Source organism: Mycteria americana, chromosome 1 (genome assembly GCF_035582795.1).
Source record: "Mycteria americana isolate JAX WOST 10 ecotype Jacksonville Zoo and Gardens chromosome 1, USCA_MyAme_1.0, whole genome shotgun sequence".
NCBI lineage: Eukaryota > Metazoa > Chordata > Aves > Ciconiiformes > Ciconiidae > Mycteria > Mycteria americana.
Genome location: NC_134365.1, coordinates 202,354,695 through 202,376,801, shown reverse-complemented (window position 1 = coordinate 202,376,801; position 22,107 = coordinate 202,354,695). Strand labels below are relative to the sequence as shown.

Below are 22,107 nucleotides of genomic sequence, written 5' to 3'. Positions count from 1 at the left end.
GCTCTTGTCCCTCTGCAGTGACTGCACATTACACTTCCAAGCCCAAGGAGTTTTATTTACTAAAGAACAGTCTATTAGCAGTGCTTTTGGCTTCAAGCTTTTGCAACAGAAAGGGTCCGGCCTTTTGCAGTCATGTTCTACAAGTTTCAAAACGATTTATGCTGCACTAATTATTTTTGATTGAGACTTGCTAAATAATTACTGTTGAAAAGATGACTTAAGCAAACAACAGACAAGTTAATCCATTTGGTTGAGAAGAACTATGACTAATTACGTGTGTAATTTTGTTTTGTATCTCTTAAAAAAAAAGTGTGTAATCCTGGCTTCTTTCAGGTCAACAGCAAAGTCCCCATTAAGTTTGGGGGGCCAGATTTCACTACAAAATCATAAGCTACACAATGGCTGAAGTGAAAGAACATTTAAAAGGACACTGGCAGCTTCCTAATCAATCAAAAAAAAAAAGTTTTCACACACATCATCTATGATGACTGTAACTGAAAGACACAAGAATTTTGTATTTAGTTCATGAATTACACTGCGTTTTATATACTTTAAGTTTACCAACCAGCTTATAACCAATTTCCTGTCTGTGTGGGGCTTTCATAGAGCAAGAATAAAGTAATAAAATGTTATGATGTTTCCTTTTTATTTAATTAAAGCAATTTCAATTTCATCTTAGAGTCAGTTAGGCAGAACAGGGAGCTACAAACCCTACCTTTATGTTACCTAACAGGCAACATCTCTTGTAGTATGTAAAATGGTTGTTGTTAAAATCTAACCATGCTACAGATATGCTAGATGAGTGGAGCTAATAAGAGTAATAAATAGAAGTATCCTTTCCCCAGCCTCTAAAATTTATACTCCTTCCTTCTTAATTGTCACTGCTTCCCTTCACCCCTCCAAAAATCCTTATTGTGGCCCAATAAACAGACTGAAGGAGAATCACGATCCTTGCATGGTGTGCACCAGAACAGATGACCCACAAGGGTAGGATTACTTTCCAGTGTTCCATCTAGAACACCAGAAAGTGTTGGTGCAAATCCAGCTTGAAAATGGAGTTCACATAAGATCAAACTGAATAATGTTAAAGCCATCTCTCCTGGTTTCAGCTGGCATAGAGTTAATTTTCTTCCTAGTAGCCAGTATAGTGTTGTGTTTGGGATTTAATATGAGAATAATGTTGGTAACACACTGATGTTTTAGTCGTTGCTAAGTAATGTTTACACTGGTCAAGGACTTTTCAGCTTCCCGTGCTCTGCCAGGTGCACAAGCAGCTGGGAAGCAGCACAACCAGGACAGCTGACCTGGCTGGAAAAGGGGCACATGCTCTCAGCCTCTGGAGGCAGCCCCTGTCAGGTATGAAGGAAAGATATCCCTTCAAGGAAGATGTTACATATTGCCCAGGCAAGTGGACCACCATGGAGAGAGGTATCCAGTACCTGAGGGAATTAGCGGTGCTGGAGGTGGCTTATGGTGACCTGAACAATGAGCAGTTATCCAAAGATCCAGATGAAGTCCAGTGCCGTAGCCACTCTTCGCAACTTCCTAGAACGCCCGTGATTAGAGCTTCTTATGACAAATAGCCAAATTCAGGACACTTGCAGCCATTAAACAGCTGGTTAGCGTACCATGAAGCAGGACCAGGAGGTGTAAGATCTTGCACTCTGCAGGCTTGCTGTAGGGGAAGGCTCAAGTAGACCATTAGCTATTCATGGACTTAAATCCTTAAGGTCTAAACATTTGCTCCTGGCATTTGAGATGGGGGGAGGAGGGGCTTCAATGCCCATTTACCAGCCTCACAGCATTGGGTCCAGAGGTAAATAAAACCATTCCCAAAGAAACTGAAGTTGACTTCACTTCTCTGTTCAATCAGAGATGTTAGCTGCCTACAGGACTACAGAAGATGTCCATGTGGTAGGCATTTAAAGGCTTTGGCTCACAAGCAGGGACAGGGTAGCTTGGGATGGCTGATTTACTACACATCATGCTCTGAAACAGTTCAGCATTTGATTCAAAATGGCTAAGGCACCAGGAGGAAAGGAAGAATCTAGAGGTAGTAATCAAGTCTGTCAGCCTAACCATGCCATCCCCAGGGCCAGATACCATTCACACCATCTCAAGAAGCTCCATTCATTCACAACCCTCCAGGACAGTCAACCTTCATATAGCCTGGACCCACATTAGGAAACCCAGCACTTTCAGCCACAAGACTCCAGTTTTGGAACCCCTATGTGGACTCTAGCCAAATGTGATCCTGCTTATGTGTAGGTTTGAATGCCAAACACACCTAAAGGATAGGCCCAATAATGCTGTCTCCAGGCAACAAATCACAGCTAGGGAGAAAAGCTAAATGTGAGGATGGAAGGATCATGGCCAGTGAGGGAAAAAAAAGGAAAAACCACAACACACCAACCAAAAACATGCAGCCAGATTTAAGGAGGTAGCAAAACTCTCCACATCAGAGTCAGAACTGGACTCATTCTCAGTGCTCTGTAAGAAGCAATACCACTGTATGAACATTGAAGTCAAAATAGCTAAAGATATTAAAAACTTTACATATATAGTGCATTATACTGCCTTTAATACCAAGACATTTTAACAGGTGCTCAGGTACTTCTGTTTTATGCATTGGCTTAACATTTCTGTGCTGTAGTGTGCTCAAAGTACCTTCCAAGATTTCAGTCCAACAAGCCTGTTCTGTGTGTGAATGATTTGTCCATGTAACCTACCAAATGTGCATTTCCAATCCAGAATCCAGCTGTGCTCATTTAACCTTGGCTCATATGCACAGGGAGTGTTCTCATCCTAAACAGCTAGGGAAATTTAGAGGGTAGAGTTCTAAAAAGCACTGTGTTTTCATGGCATGCTTAAGATCAGAGAAAGTCCTTGGTTTCTCCAGTTAAATAATTCAGTACAGCATCTTGGTTCACTGGACTAGGGAGTGTTTAGTTCTACTGCAGCACTTCTCATTGGATCTGCAATCTACTCTAGCTCTGATTATCTCACATAGCATAAACTCTTCGGAATAGAAACAGCACTAATTAATGTCTATATAGCTCCAGAGAAATGCTGACTGTTTATAATAATGCATGACGTTAGTTGTTATACAGATTCAGAATATGGTCTAGGAGAGCCAAGAGACTCACACTCTGCCATGAGTGAATGGACGTTAAGTTTTTAAAATCAAGGAAATGCCACTGAAAGCACTTCAGTTTTAAATCTCTCCAATTTATATGAAGGACTAAATGGAAATGTTTCAGCTTGTCAACAACTGCCATTCAATCACACAGGAAGTAATTTGTTTCTACAACAATCAGAATCTGAACCCAAAACAGCACTTCATATCTAAAAGGCAAAATTTTGAACTGTTCCTGGACAGACGTGAAAGTCAATACCAACACTGGAAGCACATGCAAGATGAATGCAGCTCAACACAAAAAGACCATGTTCTGCACCAGGTGAATCGTCTTTGAACTAATACATTCTAGCGTCAATCTTGGAATGACAAAAGCAAGCATCTCTGTGCCAAGTCCCTTATCTGAGACAGGGCTACCGCCTCTTGATAGAAGCGGAGAAGGTGAGGAAGAAAAGGTGTGCATCCAACCACTGCTGCTTTGCTGAACTTCCAGCCAGTTCCCCCTGCTTCTGGCAAACAGCAAGTGAGCTTCTTCAAAGACCATATACTGTCCCTGTCATTTCTTCTAGTTGCTTCTGACAGTGAACTGAGCTTAGATGTGCTATACAAAATTCCACCCTATTACTCATAGCTAAGGCCTGTTCCAGTATTGAGGGGAAAAAAGAATAAAAAAAGAAAAAAAAAAAAAAGAAAAAAAGACAAGCTACCCTGTTCAGCCTTATACATCAACTGGAGAAACCATAAGAGAATCCTAGAGGTCACTATGACTGTCTTTAACATGAATTAACCCCATACTAGGCATGTCTCTCAACAGCAAGTCCATCTACTCTGCTAGTCATACAGCAACACAACTGCCAGAAGAATTGGTGCATTTTGTCAACTGGCAAGCTTGATAACTTCCACCAAAATCCTTTCCTCAGTCCTGAGTGTAAACTCGTTTTGAAGGCAGTGACAATCCCCCCTCCAAACTCATACATACCTGATCGCAACCTGCATTCACCAGTTCCTGAAGCATTTGCCTATTTACTTCAACAGCTGCTGTAGTGCTTGACTCATTAGCAAAAGGCAGCAAGGAATATCTAATTTCTCGCAGAGCTTTCTGATATGGTCCAAACTTAGGCGTTTGTCTCATCTGCTGCTGCCTTGCAGCATCCTTCCCTATTAAAATCTTAGGGTCCAGAGAAGTTTCACTACCGGGTCCAATAGGTAGTCCCTGACCTGAAGATTTGGACGGTTGCTTTAAACCTTCTCGAATCTCTTGTAACCTTTGTCTGCTGTTTCCAGAATATGTCGTAGCAGGAAAAGTCTTTGGCCTCATTGTTAATCCAGTTTTCTCTGAGCATAAATACAGCTTTATTCTTAGGTTTTTTAAATTACTTTATTCCGAAAAAGTGTCACTTGATGGTGTCAATTCCTTGTAAACATAATCCTTCGAAGAGAAAAAGAAAAGGCAAAATTCTCAAGAAATTTCTGCCAACGTTTTACTTCAGCTCACGATCTTCACGTTTCCTACAGAAAATGAAAATCCTTGGAATCATCATTTTGCAGACTGACAGTGTCTGAAACAAAAGAGAACAGAAAGTACATGCAATTAAGTTGATACTGTAAATGCCTCTGAAGGGACAGCATGACAATTAATCAAGTGAAAGTGAACCAGTTTAACCTATTAAGCTGTCACAGCTGGATTCCCTTTAATGATTTTCACTTTATCTCTTTTCAAGAATAGGATTCCAAAAGACTTTCTCAATGTAATCAAGAAATAATCCATTTTTCTTTAAAGTTTCATTTTCGAAATAAATGAAAATAAAACCCTTAAAAACGACAACCTTTAAGAATTTTACAGTACCTAACTGCAGCAAGTTTCCCACCCAGTTGCATAACCAAATCCTGGACAAGCCTATCTTATTTCATAATTAGGGAAGAGTATGCTCATGAAATGTTTTTCCCCCACTTAAAATTTTGTTTTACACTAGCTGAGCTCAGTTTCAGAAGTTTATGAAAAAGATTTATAATGGAAATATTGATGACTCTAACCATAGCAACTTCTAGTATTTCAATAACAGAGTGAATAACAGAAAGACAAGATATTTTGCCTTTCCACATGAATATCTTAGCAAAGCCTGAAGGCAAGAATTCTCCCCAGAACTGGAAAAAAAAGGGGGGGCGGAGGGGTACGTGATATTTCATTAGCTGTGCCTTATAGGGAAAAAAGGGGAAAGAGGGGTAGATGGAGCTACTCAGTAACAGCAGAAGAGGCAGAACCAGCTCAGTTAGCATCCCAACACAGAAAAAAGAAAAGACTTTGAGACAGCTTTACGCACCTCTTCTGACATGCAGCAGAGAACAACTATGCAGCACAGCTGAGCTCCTGTGCAACTTGCCATCTCTGTGCAGCATGAAGTTACAAGAATCCTAACCTTTGTAGCATCACCATAATAGAAACATTAAATAATTGTGCATTTGGAAGAGGATTAAAAAGACAGCTTAATCAGAAATGTCATCTTGCTCTTGATGCTGCTTACACAAGTTTTATTCTGCTGCTGATATTAACACTTGCAAAGTGACTCCTGAATGGTGCTCAAGCCACTTTGTTGGGAAGGTTAGAATTTTGTTCAGTTGTTTTCAAATCGCAAATACAGAAGATGGTAACAGACTGTATGTTCCTCTCGGTCACTCAGAAGTCAACTGGATTTTTTTTTTAAAAGGCGCTTCACTTCTGATCATAGCACATTCATCATTGGAAAGAGTTTCTCCAGAAAGTATTATTCTTTATTTTCACATGCTCATACTAAAACTCAACTCATTACGATAACCCTTCCTGTGACAGCTATAGTATTTCCCAACAAAACAACCATTTCTATACATTTACCATCACTTCTCACCGCCAAGCAAACAGCTGACTATTGTGAAGGCCAAGAGAATCTGGACACATTCACCTCTGAAGCCCATCACCAATTCCTCATTACTACAGAGTCCACTTCAAGATTTCCTCTACAACCAAGGACTGAAATGCAACAGTGAAGTCAGACCCCAGACTCTTTATGGTGGTGCACCAGTTTGAAATGCAGGAGCATAGATTAATCATTTGAGATATGGTCTACATGTTACGTTCTTACGACACATGCCATATACTCCTCTAACAGGAAATTTCTGTACAGTCTAACATCAGTCCAGATCCACATCTTAGCTGAAAGGTGGTAGAGCTCTACACTGAAAGCTCTAGGATCAAACTACTTGAGAACACATAATGAAGGGTACCCACGTCAACCTCTTTTGCTAAGATTTAAATGCTCAGTTAATTAAAAGACACCGATAACGTATTCGAGGTCTTGAGCTCTTCCACTCAGTACTCTCTAAGGATATCCTGCAACCCTAACTCATACAGGACCAAGAATGACATAAATGCCCACATGCACATTGGACAGGGTTTGTCACTTGTTTTAAGGGAAATGCTAAAGGTGTTCATCTAGATGTTGGTATTTCCAGAAACAACAAATCAGCTATTAGTCAATAACAGACCAAGTTTTCATTGTTCTCAATGAAGACAAAAGCAACTGAAGGATCCCAAGAACAGAATTTTGTCTACTTAGAATATAGCAAAAGATAATACATAGCCTTGTTCAAAAACCCCAAAACAATAGTATTGCAGCCTTTTTAGGATTACATCATAACTACCTAGTGCTTAAAAGATACAGAGCAATTAATTGGTCTATAACTGTCTTTCTTTTCCTGACAGCAGCAGGCACCATATGGCTGGGTTTAGGAATCTGGGTTGTTCTTCTTTTTCAGTCCCTGTGCCAATCCTCAGGCCTGGGACACACTGAAAAAGCTTGCAACCCCCCCACCTTTTTGCAGCAAAGGACTGCTTTCCCACTTACACACATGCTTCACATAAAGAACTTTTGTGACCTTTAGCCTAAGCTCGAGTCTAATAATGCTAGGTCAAGCCAGCTGGCAACTTCCTCAGCTTACATTTACAATACTGCTAAACCAGAAAGAAACATTGATCGTTTAGACAGCATGAATGAGAACAGCAACAACAGTAAGTACTGGAGCTAACTGCAAACGTGTTTCATATTTTGCAGAAGGGTTTTTTAACTAAATATGCAAGATAAGCCAAGAAATCGGAATATTAAATATTACAGATGATTTACAAAGAAAGACAAGCTGCCTGCTTTTTAAAATCTTCCTGTGATTTGCATTTTTAGCAAAAAATAAAAGGGTTGTATGCTTTAAAAGATATGTAGTGTGTCTAATTCTGCCTAAGCATTTCTGACTGTACATCTGGATTTGGAAAACTCCAAATCCTTCTAATCTGCACCTTGCCTACAGCATGAATGTATGAATAGCCTTCCTGCCATCACAAGAAATGATTTCAGAATTATTTCTGAGCTTCAAGCCATTCTGACTAAACAATGCTAAGGTTTTTCTTCCAAAATGTTCTGCACTAATTAGAAGCTTGTCCATTATCCTGAAGACATAATATTTCAAATAAGCACAGCAATACTTTAATTGCATCAAGTTAGAGCAATTTTTGAATAACTGATTATATTTCTCCATTCGAGAAATACCAATAGCTGCTCTGGCAGCAACCAACCAACCACACTGAAATTATATGCTGATGTCTGTCGTCCCAGCAGCACTAGCTATTCACTCTCCTGTTTCTTCACTCACCAACAGGCTGCATGTGCTAGTGGCTCTGTGGAGCTGGGACACAGGCAAGAAACTAAAGCTCAGCTGTGTTTCAAGAGCTAAGTCCCAAATCCCGAGCTGGTGAGCTGTTTCCCAGTCTATAACCGTGCAGGCGCTGTAGTGAGCTGAACTAGCGATCGCTGCAGAACGAAGGAGTAAAGTTTTAAGAAACTGCTACAACTGCCTTCCCTCTCAGTTTACAGGTATTACTTTGGGTTTTTTGGATCACAAATTCATGGAAGCAGGGGCCGTCCACTTTGAACTGGAAGTCTAAGATTGTCGGGGGGAGGAGGAGGTCAGGAATTTCATTATTATACAAACCGTGCTCCCCTTTATAAGTGGGCACACCATGAAAGTGAAAAGAACCGAAGTGAGGATTTTCCCCAAAATCATTCCTCCTCTCCTTCCTCCTGCTAACAAAACTGTCCAAAAGTAACTGTGCCCACATCCCACTGCCAACCATAAGCACCGGCCCAATCCAGCACTGTGGGAAACAGCTCACCTTCCCCATCCACAGCAGACCAGCAGTAATTGACCGCAGAGCCTGGACGCTCCAAATAAGCCTTTTTTGCGTCATGTGCGCGAGTGCCTTTGCCGGGGAAGGGGGTATTTCAACACGCACACCACTCACGAGGTAGGAGAGAGGGTGGCGAAGTGCTCAATTTTGGCAGTGACCTTCAACTGACTGGGAGCAGCAGGGCCCCCGCCGCAGCCAGATGGGACCTCGCAGGCTCTGGATGCCCCCGCTCGCCTCCCCCCGGCCCTCGCCTCCAGAGACACCTCCCCGGCGGGGTCTGGCCCAGGCTCGTCGCCTCGAACCCCCGTGCCGGCCGGGAGTACCCCCGGGGAACGCGGGCGCCCCAACCCCTTCTCCCCCAGCCCCAAACCCACACCTTTCACAGGCAGAAAGCTCCCAAAATAAACTCCGGCCATTTACCAGCAGCTCCGGCCTGCTGGGGCACCCCGCGGAGCCGGTCCCCACGGCGGGGGGCGGGGGGAGCAGGGCTGCCCGGCCTGGGGCAGAGGCCTCAGGCAGGCGGGCGGCACACCACCCCCCCACCCCCCCCGACAGGGCTAGGCTGTCACACGGGTGTCCGGAAAATGTCGGAGGGTGCGGGCAGGGCGCCGAGGCTGCCCCCGGGAGGGACACACACACACGGGACGCTCACTCCCGCTTCAAGGACCGACCCGCCTTCGCGCCCCCCCTTCTCCACCCGACTTTCCCCTCAGGGTACAGCAGTTAGGGGGCTGGGGGGAGCGGTCACACCCCGGGGTTGAGGGGAAATCGCAGCGCCGCGCCCCCCCACCTCCCCTTCGCTCACCTCCTCGGGGCGCCCAGCGCCGTCGCTCGCCTACCGGGGGCCGTCACGGAACGGCTCAACGGCGGCGGCGACCCCGACGGCGCGGGCCGCTCTCCATCTTCCCCCTTGGCCGTCCCGGGCGCCGAGTGCGGGGCGCAGTCGGGACATTCGCTACATTGTTGGCATTCCATTCGCGTCACGTGACCCGCGGCGCCCGCGTCATTCTACTCCCCCCCCCCCCGCCCCTCCCGGCGCATACCAGCGGGGGGAGGGGCTTCTCGGGCGGCAGGGCGGGAAGGGCCGTTAAGGGTTGTGGCACCCTGAGGGGACCGGAGGGCGGAGGGGAGGCCGCCCCCGCGGGGGCGGCCTCCCCTCCGCCCTCCGGTCCCCTCGGTGTGCTCTTCCCTAGGTTTACAGGCAGCTTGTGACCGTCTTTCCCCTCACCCCCCCCCACACCTCACCACAACCCCGCGCTGAGTGTCGGGGAGAGGGGTGGCTGAGGTGGTGAGGGGATGGCGCTGCCTCCGCTTGTTGAGGTGAAAAGGGCTGAGGTCGGCGGTTTGGAGGTGCCCGTCCACTTGCCGGACGCCCCAAACTGACTTTAAGTGTGAGTTTTGTAGTGAGAATCTTATTATCGTTATTTCTTCCATGCTGAACTAAAAACCATTTGTGTGCGCATAAAGTGGCAGGACTATCAATGCCTGTTTGGGCTTTTCTTTTGGTTTCTGGTTTGCCTTTTTTTTTTTTTTGAGGGGGCTTACTTATTTTTCATGTGTTTTCATTACGGTAAGGAGACAAGGGGGCTATGAGGTCCCAGAGGAGGGCAGCCAGGGAATTCACATCTGGATCAAAAATGCAGACCCAAGCTGCAAAGGATTTTTGGATGCAAAGCTCGTGTTTGACCTCATTATGGATGGAGCTGCCTGGCTATGAGCCTGTTTTTCATGAAAGCAGGAATATTCTGGTTTTAGATATCTTTATGGTCTTTAATAAAGACAGTTATCAACGAGAAATAATACACACACACACAAATACAGCAATGTTTGGTCTGGGAGGCTGCCTCTGACCCCTCAGCATGAGGGATATCCACACAAGCCATAACCAGGGAATACTAATACAGAGTAAGAACAAAAAGTAAACTTGCTTATATATATGCATATGTCTAGATCATTAACATGGAAGAAGCCTGCAGTCCTGAAATAAAACTTCAAAATTCTCAAAGTCCTGTTGCAAAGCTGGGAGGTGCTTATTGTAGAGGCACTCTGGCAGGGAAAATATCAGTCCTGCAAATGCTTAAGACACATGGTTATCTTTAATCATGCGACTAGTCTCAGTGTCTTCAACAGGATCGAGGGCACATGTAAAGTGAAGTCTATGCATAACTGTCTTTCCAGGATGGGAGCTATATTTACAGCCTTTTCCAAGCCATGGGGACTATTTTTGTAAGTAATATTACTCATGGACAGTCCTATCTAAGGATATTTCTCTGAGCTTTTTTATCATAATCCTTTTTTTTTTAAATGCCTTCCATGCAAACTGTCAATAGTCCTTATAAATGATGCCAGATTGGGATGAGAAGGGGATGAATGTGAAGTGACTGCCAATGGAGTGCTACATTTCATGAGAAAAATGCAGAAATTGTTCAGAAATTGTTCAGCATCTCACCTGAGGGCAGCCAGTTACTGTATATAAATTACTGTTGGAATTTCAATAGTGTCATTGGCTGGAATATATTGCGGGGGGCGGGGGGGAACCTCCAACTCTGGGGAGCTAAAGAAACCCCTTAGGTTCAGAGCAGATTCCAACGTCGGGAGAATATTACAGGGTAATGTGGTTCATTTTGCAATTTTCAGATACCTGCAAAACTGAAGTAAATTTTAAATGATATGACAGATGCAGCATGGCTTCATTTTCTGAATTACTGCTGTGCTTAACCGATGAAGCATAGCAACATGATTGCCCAAACCAGAGATTGCTCAATGGCTTGAGACCTTTTTCCAACAAAGTTCAGGCTGGTTTAAAGGAACAGCATCGAGATAAAAATTGCTCTTTCGTAAGATTTGGTTGTCATCCACATTCTTAAATCTAGGTAAAACAGAATCTTTTCATTTATTTTCTCCTTTGGAACTGTTTGTTTTCCTTTTGCATTCCAATCCATCTAGGAATGAAACTCAGCTGCACTATTTCACCTCCTGGTTCCAGCCAGCTGCACTTTCTGAATTTCATGCATTTGCACAGAGTTGCTGGGTTTGATTTCCCACCAGCAGAGCAGCAGGTACAGGACAGATGGATTGAATCCGCTCTCTAGAAAGTACCCGTATTCAGCTGGTCCGCCACAGGTGAGGAGACTCCCTAGACTATTTCTGCTTTTAGCCTTTAGAAACCCAAACTATTAGAAATCACATTCCTCAAAATACCAAGGAAATTGAAATCAGTTGGGATGTAGCATGATACAACTCTGTTAAAACATGATTTGACCTCTGTAAGTTTTTTGGAGATTACTGTGTATCAGTCAAGTCTTTCCTCCCAACTATCTTCTACACAGTAAGGTATCTCCGGAAGGAAAGATGCTACATAAAAAGAACAATACAATTTGTCTGTACGAGCAAATCCGTTCACAGACTAGACCATGAGATAATAATCTACCATGAGTAAGGGTCAGTGTGTTTACTCATGGCTCCGCTTCAGTGACCCTGCTGGATCTATGGTGATTACAGCACTCGCCTCCTGACTTGCCTGAGCAGCTCTCTGCCCTGCTCTGTGGGGTACGGTGGGAGGGACCACGGCTCCACCATTTCACATTCTTTCTCCTTCCACCCACCTGGGACGGTGAGGGAAGCAGGAGCTCTGTGCAGCTCCATCCCCTCGCATCTAATGCTGTGTGTCGCCTTGTCCCCTCCCCATACTCATTTCACCGTTAGCTGGGCCACAGTGTGACTCTCTCTAAACTATTGTATTTGGAACTAATTACCAAATCGTGCTGCTAAAAAGACTCCTAGCAACCAAAGAATTGTGATGTGGGTGGACGAACTTTTTCTTTACACGGTACTGGTAGCCAATAAAACCTTGAACTTGTTCAGAAAACTTGAAAAAGCAAGGTAAAGCAAGAATATCATCAGCAATGTCTAGTTCTCTGCTAGTCTTTTTTCAAAAAGAGGAACACACACACATGAAATGATTATGAACATGTGAACATAGGTGTGTGTGAACATACAGACACAAAGAATTTGCTGACAGTGACATCCTTCACTAGGACAACATGTCTAGAACAAACCACTGTGACACAAAATGAATGATGTGCAAGGAAAAAACACTTAGATAAACATCACTGAAAGGTTCTTGTTTTAATATATTGATTTTTCTTTGCAGAATCGTACTGGGGAATCATTCTTTCCAAATCACCAATGCAAAACCAGTTAGAGACAGGAGTTCTGAGTCCTTCCAGCACAGTACAGACAACACAACCTATATGTGAATATAGCATGGATGTTTAACAGTGATGCAAAATTACATTTGTGGCAGTCCAAGTTAAGCTCATTGCTTCAATAATTGGGTGGGTGAAAAAATAAACTCTAACCAAATTCTAACTATGGTTTAGATACCTTTTTGTGTCAGGGCACATCTATGAGATCTATCACAGCATCCTTTTTGGGTGGCAAAGGTGTAGCGAACACAAGAGCTGGTACTTCAGAAATACATTTGATTTCAGCACAAAGTAGGTGAAATAGGACACATCTGACTGAGAAACTGCCTCAGCTTTGCAGAGGAAACATGAACCTAGGCTCACGTTAACTGGGTAAGGCATTCTGGATGCTCAGACTGCCTTTATAACCCTCACACAGAAGGTTCAAAACTCTGAATTTCACAAGGACCCACGTTCCTATGTACTCTGCCCCCAGCCCCACATTTCGTATCAATCATTGACTGCAGCTGGAGCCCAGGCAGCGCCTGAGGGGACTGCAGGAATGTTGTGACTTTGTGTGGAATTTCACCAGCGCGAGCCAGTTGTGCTCTCTGTTTGGGAATGAATCGGCCAAATTTTTGAGTCCCTGCAATCAGCTTGATGGCATCACTTTGTTCAGGTGCCATGCAGATGGCTTTTGGACATCACAGCCAACAGATTCCAAAATTTTAGGAAAAGCGTTTAGGCATCCATAGGCAGTGCCCTTCTGATCCTGGAGAAAATGAGAAGGGGGTAATGCAGGACACATGAAGCCCTGGCATCTGGTGAGGGCATCCAGCAACCATCAATCTGGCCTGTAATTATCTTTTCATCAAAGCCCTGGCACAGTAGCTGTTAGCATCTCCCAGCATAACAGTACCCCCACCACAGCTCTGCCCTTCCTGCCGCAGACGCCCTGAATGATTCACCCTCCAGACAGAAAGAAAAGGTGTGGGAGGAACACGCGCACATTCAAAGCCCTTGGCTCGGTGCAGAAAATGGGGGACTCTGGAACTGGCGAGGACAAGGGTAGCTTCCCAAAATGCCTGTGTGGGGAGGAAAAAAATGGCGGGAGCTGCGAGGAACCCCTACCCGGAGGGAACAAATGAGGCACTTTTCTTCTCCAGTACTCTGGAAAAGAAAATAAATACAAAGGAGTTCCTGGAGCCACTGGTAGGGAGGTGGGGGCTTGGGGCTAGGAAGCTCCTAGAGGAGTACAGGCTGGGAAAGCAGCACCAGAGCACGTGGGGAGGAATGAGCCACATGTGTAGCCTGTGGAGACTACAAACTGCCCCCTGCCCTGCGCACACATACACACACCAGTGCAAGGGCATCCTGCAACCATAAGAGACCATCCGAGGCTTCAGAAGGGTGATACTCTACTAAAACATTTCATGTTGATTTGGGAGGGGGGGTGGTAGCCAGGTCTGTTGAGCCAAAGACAGCATAGATCAGCTTTCCTCCATTCCCTGTCCCACGTTGGGACTGCCAGCAAACCATTTCACTTCTCCACCTCAGCTTCCCTGTCTGTAAGGAAAGAGGAATGATCCCCACATCTTGGAAAGACTAGGAAATCTCTGGATGAATAGTTCCTCCTGTGAGCTATCAACATGTTAAACTCATGCCTCAAAGCCCAGTGTCATAATTTAGCGTTAATTTAAAAGAAAGCTATGTTCATTTCTCTGGTAATTTACTGTACCTGTTTAGAAGCCCTGGCATTAAAATCCTGTGTAGCTCTTCCCATGAGAAAATGATATATTTTTTAAAGTACCTATCAAATTTGATTTTGCATTAGACTGATCTATCAATTTAAAAACTTTTGGCTGCTAAGGAATTTATATTGTCATCTCTACAATAAATGACACATATCTTGAAGTGAGTTTATCAAGGAAAGGATGTCTTTAATATGTTTCAACTGTTAACCTGAATCCAGTGTTTTGTTGTTTTCTGTTACCAACTTTGAGTGCAGGAGAAGAAATCTCCTATTTCCTGTGATATATTTGGTTTATGGAAAATCTGAAATCTAGAAAGCAGAAAAAAAGGTGTCTCATTTCGTTGAGAATATAGAAATAAGTTATTATGTCCGTATAAAATGACACATGCTTTGTCCATCGAGTAGCTCATACATAGGGGAAATCTGAGATTCTTTAGTTAAGACCCTGGAAGAAGAGGCAAAAATGACTCATGTGACAGAGACCGCAATCTACTCAAATGAAGCCCAAACTAGCAGTGAACAAAACTTTCTTGAAAATGGGTGCTTTCAGTTAGTTACCTGCTTGCGATTAATGCCTAGTCAGTAAAGCTAACTGTCACATTCCCCAACAGCACCACTAGAAACATGCCTACTAAACACCTCGCCAGAGAAAACCGATAGCTAATTGCCAATAGGGAGACAAAATGTCACACAGATGCAGCAGTCACAGCAGGGGGATGCACACAACTCGCATCCTCAGGCTCAGTTAGGAACCCACGTCCATTTGGTTGCAAACCAGACTGAGTCACAGGCATTTTACCACAATTACTCCTAACCTTTCTCAGAGAAAAAAAACCAAGACCACCATTTCAGAAAGCCTCAAGGTGTCCACATCTTAGAAACTTATCAAGATCCTTCTTGTCCTAAGGACGGACAAGAGGGTATGGCTAGAGGGAGTAAATGTACTAACAAAGGATTTCAACAGCGATGCTGTCAGTCCAGTATCCTTGGAAAATAAAACTAGACAGGCTATACCCACCTCAGCTTACAAACATACAAATGGTTCTCTCCCAGCTAAAGGGTAGAACTGAGTCAGAAGTTAGCACTTTTAAGAGGCTGCCTTATCAAAAGCAATACAAGGAAAAGCGATACTTCAGAAAAGGACAAGAAAGTGTCAGATTAGATATCATTTGAACACATTTTGGGTTCCCAGCATAATGTGTGGTTTGGGCTAGATGTGGGACTCAGAGGAAACCATTCCTCTTCTGAGATGTTGTTGGATCTGCCAGAGTCTGTAAAAGCAGGGAAGTGTAGTTGGAAGATTATCAAAAAAATAGTGACCGTGGTAATGAGCTTTGGATCAGATCTTTCAACAAGACTTGGATCTTTCCCTGTAAGCCTTGTTATCATGACTAAATCAGCTCAAAAGGAAAAAAAAAATATAACGGCAACAAATTTCAACTGGTTAAATTCTGAGAGAAAACTGGACATGGAACAGAGTAAAGGAAGGGATGGGTTAGAAAAATGGGCACTGGCATGTGTTCAGAAGTGCTATTAATGTGTATTCAAAGACAATTAAAATAATAGTACAGATGGGCAAGGAAGTACAACCACAGATAAGAAAAAGACACATAGTGCAGAGGAAAAGAACTAGACAGATTGCAGATTGACATCAGTAATGCACAAGATAAAAAGGGTGAGCCGCTATAAAACATGGAAGTCGAACTGTAAGAGATTGAACTGTGTGCATTCATATATTCTAGATACACTGAATGAGACCACAGTGGAAACAGGGAGAGATGCCAGCTATAGACAGAAGCGGTGAGCTTTTAAAAAGACTATTTGTACCTCTGTTTTTAAAAAGTCTGCTTTTGTATTAGAGTATGGGATGTAGGTGACAGAAGTGACCATAAATTAAAAGAAGAAACAGAAGTAAGACCATGCTAACGCAAGGCAATCGCACGTGTGGAACAGCTACTAAATGAGGACGTTCCAGATGAGCATGGAGCAAGTATCAGTTAATCTTGCTATATGTGATGGTGCCTTGGAAGGCTGCAATTGCTCTTAAAAAAACACATAATAAAGGACCACCTCTTCAGAGCAGAGATTACACCTCTACAGGTAAGATGGACAGAGAAATTGAACACAGAAACATGGCTAGGCTTCATGAATGTTCACAAGGAACACAGCAATTCAATGGCAAAGCCAGGACCAGAATCCTCATCTCCTGAATCATGATCAGCAACTAGATCATACTGTCAGCAAACAAACAATTAAAAAGGATGGAAAACATGAAGAGTCAGAGGGGATGTCCAATTTCTTGGCTCCAGGCTATTGCCCGGACACAAAGCTCTAGGGGAAACCTGTAAGACTTAGGTCTTGCCCTAGATAGCCTGCAAAAATTCAGATCCTCACTGCTTAGCCTCTCTCTGACACACAGTAATTTTCCAGTGGTGCTGTAAGCCTATTGCTGCGTCTCATTTTCCTAAATAAACAGGCTTTTCATAGTGACTGTGCCAACTGAGCTGGCCTTACGTTGGCACACCTGTCACATCTGCAAGACGGCGCTGAGCAGCCCTATGGTGCAGCGGGGCGAGGCGGCAGCCGCTGGCTCACAGCATCTCCTGAGCTCAGAGCACAGTGGGGTTGCAGCACTATCTTGTTCAAGGTCTGCCCACAGCGGTGGCACGTTCTCAGAGCTCCTGCTGAGCCCAGCACTCAGCTGCCGCATTTCTGGCGCTGTAAGAGAGGTCCTGAGAGCTGAGCAGCTGTGTGGTGCAGTTGTGAGGGGCAGGGCTCCAGGGGAAGCCTCCCCTGTTTGGATTGCCTGCAGGAAGGAAGTGCGATAATATACAACTTGGCAAGGCATCTCAAAGCAAAGAAGCTCCAGTCAACAAACCTCGCATATTTTCTTGGGGGAGACAAAAAGATACTGAGTAGAGGAAAAACTACAGTCACACCTCTGTGTACTCTGGGAGCTGAGATCCTGTGTGCTTTGTGCTTGTTTACATACATTTATCAGCAAAGAAGGACACCAGAAAATGGAGAGAAGGTATTTACTATTGTCTATGAAGTGAGTGACTTGCATGAATAAAATAACTTGGCCCGAATCCCACAGACCAGTTGGCATAATCACAAGCAGGATGGAAGGATGGAGGTAACTATCGCCTGGCCTTTGCAATAGAAACAGAAAATTGCATGTTGGGACTTGTCATCTGTATGTGCCACCCATCCATTTTAAAGATAAAGTTTTATGGAAATCAGGTTCAGGAGTACAGCCCCCAAAAAGTTGTTGGGGGAAAATTCTGAGAGACCCCTGCATAGGAGACTGTGAAAAATCCCCAACTGTCCACAATGCTCTACTAGAGTATCATCACGGAATAATATAACATGAAAACAGCGTCCAAACTGAAAGACTTTCCGCTCTAAAAATGCTTCACCACCACATGTTCCTGTTTGATGACTATCATTATCACCGTGTGTCTCCTGGTCTTCCACACAGTCTTTCAACCTACATCTATTTTGAACTTTCTTCCCACACCAGCCACTGCTTTTAGCTCACTTCAGGAATACACACTTGTTTGGCTAAAGAGCTCCACAGCAGTCCTAAACATACTTTAAATTTTTAGCTATTTTCTTTCAGTCTCTGCTGTATGTTAGCTTTGCACACTGTGCTAGAGCTCATAAAAATCTCAACTCCATGATTAAAGAAAAAAGGTTCTGAATGTCAGGGGTAGCTTTTATTCATCACCAGTCACTAAAACTGCAGGTTGGATAATACGTGATTTGCAAATCGTTAAAATACAGAATTTGGTTATAATGAGAATCACCATTCCGAGTCTGTAACTTAAATGAGTAAAGTCTTCTATAAATCTTGGAATGTGATAAACACATGAATAGTAATATTATTATACTGTAATGTGATTAAACACATGAATAGTGATATTATTATACTGTGAAGTGAATACAGACACAGAAGTCACAACAAATTGTTTTAAAGCAGCATCTCATGACAGCATGCAAAACACCTCAAGTGGCCCTCGCTTTTCTGTCACCATGACTACAAATCTTCTCTGTGCGCTGGCCATTTCTTGCTTCAGGTACTGTAATTTATTTACAGTTACTCTCCACGCTCCTTTGTACTCCCTTTAGCCTAACAAAATCAGCTCTTCCATCTATTTTCCAGTTCTCATATAATTGCATATAACTCCAGATGCTCTAACGCTCTCTGCAATACCAGCCCCTTGGTGTGTATGTAGCAAGAGCGCAGACTCAGGCTCCGCCATGAATTTCTATGCACTCCAGATCTGTTTAACCATCCCCTGTGCGCATAGCAATACAGGCGTGCAAATTTAGAAGTTACTTTTTAAGAAGCCTTGTGCAATGTTGTGAAATGCAAGGAAAGACCATGTTTGTGTGCAACGAGTGTTTTCTTGGCCACTTTCACAGTTATTGCTGTTCATCACTTCGTGTCCGTTTGAAACATCACAGTAAACCCTCATCTCACTGAATGGGAGGAGGTGTGTGCGCAGAGTGGGTGACACCAAACAGCGGTACTGGTGTAGTTGGAGTTGTTTGTCTGGTGGCCCCTGACACATGGCACTGCTGATCACGCCACCCTCCTCCCCAACGCACCCGATCATTTCTGCCTGCACGTTTCTAGTGGGGAAATTATTTTCTATTCTGTCCATGACTGTCCAATTTCATATCCCTGTGGGTTTTTTAATGTCTTCTCCTGAAGTCCTTGCTGCTATTACATATTCATTCTACCTCAAATTGTTTTTTTCCAATACAAAAGTATCAGTTCTCTCTAAATCTGCTTTCAGTACTTCCTATATTTTGTCTGGGTTTGGGGATGTTTTTTCTCTTCTTTCATTTTATTTCATATAACCGCTCTCTTATTAAAGGTCTAATCTGAAGCTTTTAGTTTCTGTCTCAGTATCTTCTTCTTGAAGTGGCCCTTGCTTTTCTATCACCATGACTACAATTCTTCTCCATGCTGTGGCCTTTACTTGCTTCAGCTACTGTAATTCACTGACAGCTATCTTCAGGCTCTTCTGTGCTCCCTTTAGTCTAACCAAAAGGCTGTTAATCTACATTCTCCTCCTCGACACTTGAAGGATACCGTCTTGCTTCTTAATCTTGTCATTGCCTCCCTGCCTGCTCACTCTTCAGAGGTTTTCTTTCCTTTTCCCCTGTTCCCTCTCTTGCTTCCTGTGTGCCTCCCGATGCTCTCCTGCCACAATACCTCTTGTCTCCTCCCAGCCTCTCTTCTGTAGCCCACCTTTATTTTGGTAGCTGCATGAGTTGAAGTCATATCAATTTTACAGGGAGGAGAACTTGTGCACAGATTCCTTGACTCCTAAAGGTCATCTATGAGGTCCATGGCAGAGGAGAAAAGAAACTCCAGTGCTTCTGAGTGGCATCCAGCCATTCAGCCCCAGACCTCTGTCCTTCAGACCTCCTGCCCTGGTGATTCTTGGTCTCTGCAGGATCCATTTTTTCCATCAAGACAATTGCCTTGTGGTTTTTCTTGACCACGTTTGACTCCGCATTCCTTGGGAATGAGATTAGTGGTTCTGTATTTGCAAAGCACCCAATTCACCTTTATAGTGCCATATGAATGCTTACCGCGTCGTAATTATAGTAGCCAGTGGCTTAGACATGCTGTACTGTACTCGGGGAGGAAGCAGACAGATTTCTGTGCGTCACACAGAGGAAAGCGACAGACTGTGTTTGCTCGTTAATTAAAACATTTCAGTGACTTTAGCTTGAGCAATATAAAACTGTCTTGGATAGCCTAAATGTGCCTCAATTAAGATTTCAGATAGGATCTCCTGCCAGAACTGAGAAGATGCCCTGGTAACAGTGACGGTCAGGGCAAAGTGCTGGCTCGGAAGCATGGGAACAGAAAGCACAACCCTGCCTGTCCCCTTACCTTCTGGAGCTTAAGGGACAAATATTCCCAGAAAACTCTTTGTGTCTTAAAGGACGAAAAATCTCCATCGTTTTTCCAGATTTATTGTTGAGACAGGTTCAAAGGCCCTTGGTCCTCCTTCCACTAAATTAACACAGCATTGACTGGGGTAATGCTTGCTTCTGTCCTGAACCAGGAGTGTTCCCATGGGGCCACAGGATGCTAATCCCATGTAGCACCCAAACATCTCTTTGACTGTCTTCTTTTCATAATTAAGCAACCAGGTAAAGCATGGATCAGCCTTGGCCCACATCATTATACCCAACCTCACCAGAACCAGAGTCAGTGAGTGAATATCAAATACATTTATTAAGGTTGTACTTTTACTGAATAATTTACCATGAAGGCAAAAAAGTGTCAGAATGATCTATACTGACATCAGGTCTCTGGTCGTTGCCTGTCCGTTCAGAGCTGGAACAGGTTGCCTGGAGAGGTTGTGGAGTCTCCATCCATGGAGATATTCAAAACCTGACTGGACATGGTCCTGGGCAACCTGCTCCAGCTGACCCTGCTTGAGCAGGGGTTTGCACTGGATCATCTCAAGAGGTCCCTTCCAACCTCAGGTATTCTGTGGTTCTGTGAGCTGGGCCCTGCTGGGTTTGTATCACCTACATCCATATGTTCATCCCAGGCAGCAAAGAGAACTCCTGCACGGGGTGCAAAGCCCTTTGTCTGAAATCAAAGCGGAGTTGGGGGAGGAGGACCCCTATTCATCCTGTAACGAAAGTTCAGCTGGAGAATTGTTCTTTTCCTAACCTTATTCTCCTATTCACATTTTTGATGACTAACACTTGGGAACCCAGAGTACAACAGGCTGAATTTATTCATAGTCTGAGCATTATGAAAGCACCCTCTGAGGCAGTTTCCTCTCACACTGCCACACCATTGAAGGCAGCCCTGACCTTCAGGGACCACCCTCTTCAGGAATGGAGGGTTATTCAGCCTGCATCCTGTTTGAGAACCACACGCCCCTCCTGAGCGGCCGGCTCACCACCGGAGCAGGGGCCTGACCATTTGTTTCACAGCGTTCCCGCTGTGGAGCAGCACTCCTGAAGCAACCGGTTGTGAGACTGTGACCCACTCTTCCTGGTCCTGGGTCAGAACTGAGCTCCCTCTGGGTGTAAGCAGCTAAAGCAAGACTGATCCCACAAACCTGCAGGCAGAGGTGTCAGCAACTTGGCTGGCATCAGAAGGAAAACACACCCTTGGGGTATAGCCTTGCATATCATTTAACCTCAGCTGAATACGTGTAGGAACCAGCGATCTGGCTCCTGCTAATCCTTATTCAAGATAAGCCCTTTGAAGTCCATGTACGCTGCAGGCAGGGCCAGCTTGGCATTTTTGCCAAGTCGGTGAAACGTTTTGACAGCAACTGCTTTCCTGTTCCCCAAAACAACAACTGACTCTTGTTCTGCTTATTTTAATCCTGAAAAAAACCTTCATCACATTTCCGTCCTGCTCTGCATTACTATGAGAGAACACCATTGCCACCACAATTTCTCTCATGCATGACTACACAGACTCATTGCATACAAATCTCCCTTTTCTCAGTGCCCAGCCCTGTTGGGTTGAAAGTAGTGTCTGTCCTGGGCTTCGTGCTGGTCCCAGCGAGAGGCTGGAGAAAGAGCAAGCCGGTTGCAGAACAGAGAACAGATCATGCTTGCCATTCTTCATGCTGGGGAGAGTGAAACCAGTCCTTCCTTACAGGGAATCACAAGAATGTAAGGCTGGGAAGGATCTAGTTTAGGCTGTCCCTCTTCACTATGGCAGATTTTTGTCTAGTCTTAAACACTCCAGCGCAAAGATTCCACACATTTCTCCTTGGCAGCTTGGTGCAGCGTTTCATGTTGTGTTGGAGGCTCTGAC

The 22,107-nt window shown here is 44.2% G+C and overlaps 1 protein-coding gene and 1 long non-coding RNA gene across 7 annotated transcripts in view; one reads left to right on the top strand and one right to left on the bottom strand.

The window, feature by feature from the left end:
• Window positions 1–9,313, bottom strand: part of LATS2 (large tumor suppressor kinase 2) — a 50,579-nt gene extending 41,266 nt beyond the window's left edge. Inside the window, exons 1-2 of one of the 5 annotated variants that reach the window (XM_075490925.1) lie at window positions 9,151–9,313; window positions 4,116–4,695 (exon numbers count right to left, since the gene is read on the bottom strand). In XM_075490925.1, coding sequence (XP_075347040.1) covers window positions 4,116–4,454 — 339 coding nt within the window. In that variant the 5' untranslated portion in view covers window positions 4,455–4,695; window positions 9,151–9,313. Of the gene's footprint in view, window positions 1–4,115; window positions 4,696–9,150 lie in introns of those variants that run through there. The other 4 variants (XM_075490926.1, XM_075490927.1, XM_075490929.1 and 1 more) reach the window with 4 other exon arrangements.
• Window positions 9,314–9,535: 222 nt separating this feature from the next.
• LOC142405020 (uncharacterized) lies at window positions 9,536–13,317 on the top strand. Of its 2 annotated transcripts, XR_012774036.1 has the most exons (4): window positions 9,536–9,736; window positions 10,476–10,571; window positions 11,292–11,468; window positions 12,499–13,317. It is a non-coding gene; the product is annotated as an uncharacterized LOC142405020 (long non-coding RNA). The 2 variants fall into 2 exon arrangements; XR_012774035.1 differs by lacking the exon at window positions 9,536–9,736 and having other exon boundaries at window positions 10,190–10,571.
• The last annotated feature ends 8,790 nt before the right edge of the window (window positions 13,318–22,107 follow it).